General features: G+C 43.3%; 1 protein-coding gene across 8 annotated transcripts in view; it reads right to left on the bottom strand.

The window, feature by feature from the left end:
• The window catches only part of mecom (MDS1 and EVI1 complex locus), a 216,485-nt gene extending 209,928 nt beyond the window's left edge, over positions 1-6,557 (bottom strand). For all 8 annotated transcript variants that reach the window (XM_084063884.1, XM_084063887.1, XM_084063886.1 and 5 more), the window contains exon 1: positions 6,262-6,557. In XM_084063884.1, the coding sequence (XP_083920010.1) occupies positions 6,262-6,298 (37 nt within the window). In that variant the 5' untranslated portion in view covers positions 6,299-6,557. The remainder of the gene's footprint in view (positions 1-6,261) is intronic.
• Between the last annotated feature and the right edge of the window lie 2,500 nt (positions 6,558-9,057).

Here is a 9,057-nt window from a genome sequence, read left to right as displayed (position 1 = left end):
ACCTGCTCCAGGTAATTGATTGGACTATAAAATGATTGAAATTCTTTAATTAGCTAACAGACATCGTTCCTCAAGCGTGCCAGGGAGTGTTAACTTTACACTGCCTCATTAATGGGCTACAGCGAACCGCACCATCAGCAAACTGTTGACATTCTAACTACTCAGAAATCATAACTACACACAAATCAGTTTGATGTTTGAGGAAAACTTTTCAGCTCAGCAAAATGTCATTCATCTCAGAGCAGCCCGCGGTGACAAAATGGTGGCGGTGTCTCGCAGCGTTAGACAACTAGTCTGCAGTTCTGCATCGTCTTTTGTCTTGTGTGTGTGTACATGCTTGCGTGTTGCAAGCGCAAACACACAAACACAACCCCTTAGCAAATGACCACATACCGGTAATCATCTCACTGCTAAATACAGAAACACACGCACGCACGCAGTGCACGCACACACGCGCACATGCACACACAAGCACTCACGCACACACACATAATCTATAAAAATATGCTTAGCTTGGGAGTGCACTGTTGATAATGACCTCAGCCTTGGCACCGGAGTGGGCCAGGCCAGACTGTCGACAGACTGGAGGCCTTTGTGTGGCCTCCCTATCTCTTAACTCCATGACCTTTCGGTGGGGAAGAAAGCAGAAATTCCTTTTTTTTTTATTTAGAAGGGTAAGGCTAGCTCATTGTTCTGTGTTGGTACGGCTTCCCTGCGGTAAACACACAGCGGTTCCCAGGCTTGACATGTTGCTACCACCCCCCAGCCCCACCCCACACCCTCCCTCAGTGTTCCCACACAGCCCTGTCTGGGTCAATGCGCCACACACACACCACCCCACCACCTCACCTCCCTCCCCACCCCTACAAACACATGCACACAGATATACGTACACACACTCATACCGCCCTGCCGCGCTCCCCGTAAACCCTCAACGCCGCTACACCTATAGCTACAACATGGCCACGCTGAGCTAAAACGCAGCCGCCGAAACGAGTTGCTGTCCGAACAGCCCTAACACTTTGTTTGTCTTTTTTCCTTTTCTTTCAGAAGAGTAATTTAAGATGCCAGAGACGTGGAATTCTGCGCATAGATGGATTGAGACGGAGGAGCCAGGGGAATGTTGTCGGGGAAAGGAGGGACGAGAGTAAAAGGGGAGAGAAGTCCCTTGGGCAGGCCACTCAGTTAGGGCCCCTGGGAGGACCGTGACAGGGCCTGGAAGCTCCCTAGTTGCCGGGGACAAGGGCCATCCTTCAAGCGGGTGACAACAGCGCATAAACAAACCACTAACCTCGTCGCCGTGGCTCTCTGTTTACAGCCCTGAGACCCAGTCCTGGACGACTCATTAACATCAGGGACCTTCTGAAGGGCCATTTTCGGAGAGGGAGGCAGGGGAGAGAGAGAGAGAGAGAGAGAGAGAGAGAGAGAGAGAGAGAGAGAGAGAGAGAGAGAGAGAGAGAGAGAATTGGGGAGGGGGGGGGGGCTTCTCCCATCACAAGGGGAGAGGAAAGTGGCCGACAAGTCAAACAGATGGGGGCGTTGATGGATGGGAGGGCCTGTGTCACAGTCACCCTACACCCCCCTGCACCAGGACCCCAATACACATTACCACGCTAATACATCCACAAAGGCACATTTGGGCACCCACGCATGAGCAAAAGCACAGCACTGTGTGTGTGTGTGTGTGTGTGTGTGTGTGTGTGTGTGTGTGTGTGTGTGTGTGTGTGTGTGTGTGTGTGTGTGTGTGTGTGTGTGTGTGTGTTGAAGCACAATTCTAACCAATACACCTGAGTTTTCCTAAGACCATGCATGCAAGCACCATTCAGACACATCACAATCATGTTAATTTAGCACTTTAAAGACAGAATAATGTCATCACTGCCTCGTTATGACTTTGAAACCCGAATGATCATCTTTAGCATTTCAGGACATGGATGAGATTGAGATATGAGTCTCATAATCTGCTGGTTAATTAATTCGAATGTCTGCTTGAAAGAAGGTCATCAAATGATGATTTAATTGATTGATTGAATACTTTGTTAACACTTTGCAAAGGCAAGTAGGCCTACAGTTCAATATAGTCTGTTAAGAGGAATTTAAACTCAAGAAAGCACTATGGCTTGTTTCCATTGGGTCCTTTATACTCAAATCATCGAAACATTTAATGACAGACAACTATACACTAGGCCTACTATGCAAAAACATCATATAAACGGGAAGAACATCGGTAGGCTATTTATATTAAAATGAGCAGCACTCACTGAGCCTGTAATATGAAATTATTGAAAAAAAGTCAAATAAATACTGAAACGGCGTTCAGAATGTTGCTATGGAAGATGGAGAATTCTTTCCACCGTGTAGGCTACGACGCTTGACCCCAGTCCACTGCTTTGGGGAGATACGGAACATTTGTATACCGAGGTCTGGCAACAGGCGGAGCGCATGTAAAGAGACGGCGCTACGGGACAACAAGGGCTGTTAAATGGGGTATCGGTCCTCGCGCCAGCCCGCTCCCTCTCACCTTTTAAATGGGCCGATCCATTAACCGTTTTAATGAGCTCCACCAGACAAACGCGAGATGCATGGCCCATTGCACAATGCGAGGACGACGCACTCCGCAGCTCGCGAATGAAGAGGCGCTGACAGGCAGAGCCGGCAGGCGCTCAGACCCACAGCACGCACGCTCTCGCTCTCTCACACACACACACACACACACACACACACACACACACACACACACACACACACACACACACACACACACACACACACACACACACACACACACACCAATAGAAAATAAGGAGAACTAAGGATAGACTATAATTAATTGTTAATACAGGCCATTAATTACAGCTGCTAATAATCAATGTGTATAGTAGTAAAATAAAACATATAGCATAACATTTGTTTAAGGACAATCGAAGTTCCGGACAAATTACAAAATATCTAAACGAATATTCAATAAATTAACTAGTTTTACTGGGAAACAAGGATGGGTGGGAAGGGTGCCTGCCTGTATGCGCGCCGTGCGTGCGTGTGTGTGCGCGCGCGCGCGCGCGGGTGTGCCTATAATTAGGCCTGCCACGCTCAGCTCATCAAAGTTTCCCCTCTCACCTCTCTTTGTACAGATCCAGTCTGCAATTCACGAGAGGGCGAGGCCTAAACAGGCCTTGGCTATAGTTAAAGTTGGGAAGCAAAAAAGCGAGTTTTTGTGGCGCACCACCACATCACATCTGGGCACATGTGGGATAATCAGCCAGACTCCATCAATCACTCTGCATTTACTACCTCTCCGTCACCTCCTCCGGTACATGCATCCCCCCCCTTTTTTTTTTATCACACTCATGTTCTCTACACCAGTGGTTCTCAACCTTTTCAGGCCACGGCCCCCAAAATAATCATATTTGAACTGGGTGGAGAGTGGGGACCCCCAACCTTGACAAGCAATTGAAATTGTAGGAGTTGCCAGGCATTACATTGTGTTTGACTCGGTCCCACAGATAAATATTGTGAAAATCGCAGATCTACAAGCTCACAATGCCGCACAGGCTTGTAGATCAACTGTTGCCTCTTTCTTATATTATTTGACAATTTGGCCGATGTTTGACCAGTTTCTATTACATAGTTTGTTGATAACTTTTTTTGCAGTCATTTGTTTTCTTTTTTCTCTCTCTTTTTTTTCAAAAAGAAGATCGGGGATCCCAACCCACAGGTTGAGAACCACTGCTCATAGGGTGCACGGCTACATGTCCATTTTTTAACACGACTTCTTGGGACAACAGGCATGCAGGCAGGCACAGATTGAACACATTTACCGACAGAGCCCTTATGAGGGGTCTGGGAATTTAAATATTCACTGTTGACATTGTGCAGAGCTGGCTGGAGGCCAGAGCTGGGCCCTGGTCCTCTGGGACCCCCGTGAGCACCGTTCAGAACATTCTCTCCCTCTGACTTAAGAGGTAGAGAAATCTTCCTCTCACATCTTGAGTAAATAATAATCTTTAAATACTCCTCGAATTATAGCCTAGTAGGCTATAACCCCCCCCCCCCCCTTAGCCCCCCTCATTCTCAGACTGTCGCTAATGGCTCGGAACTATTATTATGTTCACTGCAGGTCAGACAGTTGCTGATTGTGCATTCCGCGTTATAGAGCGTTATAGAGCATATATGACAAACAGGGGGACCGTTCGTTTAAGTGTGTGTGTGTGTGTGTGTGTGTGTGTGTGTGTGTGTGTGTGTGTGTGTGTGTGTGTGTGTGTGTGTGTGTGTGTGTGTGTGTGTGTGTGTGTGTGTGTGTGTGTGCGTGCGTGCGTAAATGTATAACTTTACTGCACCTAAAATATTTGTGTCCCCGTATCGTATGCTTTCCCTGTGTGTGTGTGGACATAAATAAATTGTTAAACTGTGTGTGTGTGTGTGTGTGTGTGTGTGTGTGTGTGTGTGTGTGTGTGTGTGTGTGTGTGTGTGTGTGTGTGTGTGTGTGTGTGTGTGTGTGTGTGTGTGTGTGTGTGTGTGCGCGCGCGCGTTTATGTGTGAGAACACCCCCTGACTGTATTATTTTGGTATAAATCATTTCCCGCTTTACTCATAAAAGTACACATTTGACTGAGACTCAACAGATGTGTAGTAGGCCTATAAGCCTTTATTTACTAAGAATCTCTGTACATAAAAATGCAGGGTCACAACATTACAAGTCGAATAATAATTTGTTCTCTAACCATATCCTCAAATGTATATAAACAGCATTGCAATTTACGAATAGGCATATCACTAGCGCCATGTCCATTATTGTTATTTAGTTCAAGGTATTTTTCAGTTGAAATGATTGTAGACAGTGGTCTATAACACGACATATAGAAGTATGAGCAGATAGGTCAGTGGTGGCTCATTGAACGGAGAGCAACCTCGACCCTTGACTCTTGGACACTCATAAACGTCCTTCAACTTGGATATATATATTCCCCCCCAGCAGCACTTAAGTGAGATGGGTCTACAGGCTTGGGTTTGATTCTCCCCTGTAAGAATAAGGTATCATAAATCCATAAACATTTTTTCCTAATTAAACGCGCATGTTTTCAAGACAGAAATCAGCAAGTCAGAAATAAAAACGCAACAGATAAAATGCACTACAAATAGGCCTATATTGGCTGGTCTATGAACTTGAAGCTTTATTGAAATAGCCTTTGATAGCAGACATCATTGCCACAAAAATATATATAATTTATTGAAGCAAATCGATACAAGAATAGCTGTATCAATCATTGCCTTGCATACATTCCTAGACCTAATTGATTACATCGAAGTAGGCTAAATAAATCGATTTGATGCCAGAGTGTTTTGATGCGATATTATATTATGGCTTTTAAATCAATCAAACGTAGGCTATTCAATATTTAAATTCACCCTTTTATCCTAATTGAACATCAGTAAAAAAAACTGCAAGCAAAAAATGTCAACCATACAATATTAGGTTACGTGAAGGATAAGGAAGCCTTTTACCCCAATAATGATGTAGCCTAGTCCTAAACCACAACATTCACATGAATTCTAGCATCCATACTTTTTTCCCCTTCAAACATCACGTTAATAAACCGATGATGCATTGCAGATTAATAACGTACGTGCTCAGACTAACATGCATGCCATGACAGAAATACAAACACACAGATTCTTGCCGCGAGCAATAATGCGCAATCATTCTTCTTTCCCGGCACATTTACCATGCCAGGCTTGCCAGCGTCAGTGGTGCCCGATTAAATCTAAACGCCTAAATCCACGTTTTCTCATAGTTTCGCTCCGCTGTGCGACAACAACAGTCAACCTGCCTTTTCAAAGTTGCTTCTGCAAATTGAAGTGACCAGCAGCCCCAGTGTGTAGCAGCAATAGGAACAGTGTCTGTACAGCAGCACAGGACTGACAGTACAGCCGACACCACAGCGCCCACTACATGCAACGGCCATTCCCACAGTAACTGGACCAATGCCGCACAAAGTTCCAACATCGTTCAACACAACTTTGAAGTTACGCTACTTTCCATCAACCGACACTTTTTTCCTGCATCCGCGGAACGAAACGGGACCGACAACAACAACAACATCTAAAAATACGACAAAACAGATTCTAGGTGAAAGTGGTCGTTCTCTTCGGATACAAGGAAAGCATAACTATTAATAGATGCGAACACGGTGATAACTGAGGCAGCCTATAGGTATAAGATGGCAGTTTCAAAAGGCAAATATAAAGGGATGTTGCACCTACTCGTGGCCAGTTTCCGTGCCCTGCCTTTGGACCTCATGGTGCCAGATCTTTCGGCGTGATGGGTTTGTTTGAAAATGTTTCTTGGATCTTTTTCCTCCTTTTTCTTTTTTCTCTGTCCTTTTCTCAGTGTTTCTCAATCCAGACTCGCTATCTCTCCAGCATTGTCAGTTTGGACACCTTCGCACATGCGCATAGCCACAACTGCCAGCCAGCGCTGCCAGAAAAAGTTTGGGACGATTTATCACTTGATCATATGACTGATCTGGTCAGATGGCAGATCAGATCGCAGAGAGATCCTTTCGTGTCAGATCTTCAAAGATCACTGAGTCAGAACACGGGGCAAGTCAGCGAGAGAGAGAGAGAGAGAGAGAGAGAGAGAGAGAGAGAGAGAGAGAGAGAGAGAGAGAGAGGGGTAGAGCCGAACACATTAATTACAACGATCCTTATTCCCCAATCCTTTACAATGCGCACCTTTTGTGTTTAACTGAAGTCCCATTAATCAATGTTCACTTAAATTACCAATGTTGAATGTATTCATTAAGTGTTTTATACATTTTAATTGTGTTTTGACCATTATAACGAAATGTGGGAAATGAATGAAAAGCTTCCCCCCTCCCCCCCCTCCCGCTTGAGCACTCGACTGACAGCTCTTATGACAATTATTAATATGTTAAATATGACTTAATATTAATGCCTTTTGAGTTTTTCCCCCTTCGCCAAGTCTAAGCTACACATTCAATCACTTTAATTGCTGTATAGCTTCTAAATAATGTTTCACGTGAAAAAACTTGGGAGAAAATCATTTTATCATTTTAAGTTTAGTAGTTGAACTTGAGTTTAATAATAAAACATTTTTTTATGTAATAATCTTATCCGCCAAATCTGAGGAAAGGGTCATGCCATGCACTGCCACACCATTCCTACAAGCTAATACATAGCCTATATAGTACAATAATATTTTAAGATTGCCGTTTTGATACATTCACAAATGTATCAAAACAAACAAAATATAGGAGATGATACCCGAGGAAAAATACAAAAAAGAACCGTCAGAGCTTATCGAGTTGTATCTCCCCAACAACCAAGAACACCTGCAGCCTTTTCTTATTCATTTATGACACTGGTCCATGGCTACTGCACTTTTTTTTAAATGCAAAAGGTGCGGTCTATTTAACCATGAGTTGAGACATATAATTAAGGTAATTGCCAATTAATTAGATCCACAATGAGATCATGCTGACCTTGCACATGAACCCTTTAATGGGCTGTGAACTCGTGCTATTGATTCCAAAGTTGAAATTGACTGTTGTGACTCGTGACATCACGCAATGGAAGAAGAAAAGGGAAAATCCAAGCCAAATATTTGGGCTGATAAAAAACGAAGGATTGCAGAGGAGAATTAAAGTCCAAGGGATGGAAATATTATCCACTTCTATCTCTCTTGCGTTGTCATAATGAGCTTCATTGATTGATTGATTGATTGATTGGTTTATTAACAGTTTGCAAAAAAAAAAGCACAGAAGGTACAGTTCTATACAAAATGATGCTAAAAGGATTAAAACCCAAGAAAGCACTTGTTTCCATTAGACAAATATACAATACTATGTAAAAAAAATAATCATATAAACATTGTGCTATTTCAACGACCCTCAGATAGTTGATTGCATGTTTGAACGCGGAAAGAAATGGCCGTTTGTCATCTAATTCACCAAGTCAAGAGAGGTTAATACTGATTCTTTATTGTGGTTATAATACCTCAGCCTACCTCTACAGTAATGACATAAATGGTGCTATTAAGTGGGCTGCCTATACACACCGCTCCTGAGAGGGTGGCGCGCAACACACACACACACACACACACACACACACACACACACACACACACACACACACACACACACACACACACACACACACACACACACACACACACACACACACACACACACACACACACACGTGGAAAAAGTAAGTATTGATACTTAAGTAAAAGTATCAATACTGCAATGTAGAAATACTCCGTTACAAGTAAAAGTCCGGAATTCAAAATGTGCTTTATAGAAGTACAAAAGTATTGGTATCAAAATGTACCTAAATTACCAAAATAGAAAGTAGTCTACTCATTATGCACAAGTTTCACAAGTTTTCAAATGTGTAAAATGTATTAATTTTTTTTGGGGAAAATAGCAGATCTACAAGCTCACAATGGTAGTGATGCTATACACATTGTGAGCTTGTAGCTCGGCTGTTTTCAAATGGCCAAACTATATATAGGGCAGAATGTGGGTAATGTATGTTTTGTAATAATAATAATCAAAATCTATAAAGTAACTATAGTAACTAACGTTTTCAGATAATTGCAGCGGAGTAAAAGTACAATATTAGCCTCTGAGATGTAGTGGAGAAGTAAAAGTATAGAAAATTGGAAATACTCCAGTGAAGTAAAAAATACCTCAAGGACAGTCCTTGAGTAAATGTACTTAGTTACTTTACACAACTGCACAGCCCCCGCGCGCACGCGCGCACACACACACACACACACACACACACACACACACACACACACACACACACACACACACACACACACACACACACACACACACACACACACACACACACACACACACACACACACACACACACACACACAGCTTGAGGCATGCAGCGGCGAGTTCAGCGCGCTGCTCAATTAGCCTAAATGGAAACAGTTTTCATTCAGTGCAATAACTCACTGTTCTCTCTCCTCTTCTGTTCTCCAGGACCAAGCCGTTCAATACATATTTTATTATGATA

The sequence above is a fragment of the Gymnoscopelus microlampas genome (genome assembly GCF_963454915.1).
Source record: "Gymnoscopelus microlampas genome assembly, chromosome: 8".
Classification (NCBI taxonomy): Eukaryota; Metazoa; Chordata; class Actinopteri; order Myctophiformes; family Myctophidae; genus Gymnoscopelus; species Gymnoscopelus microlampas.
Note: the sequence above shows the minus strand (reverse complement) of the source record. Positions and strands in the feature narration are given on the sequence as shown.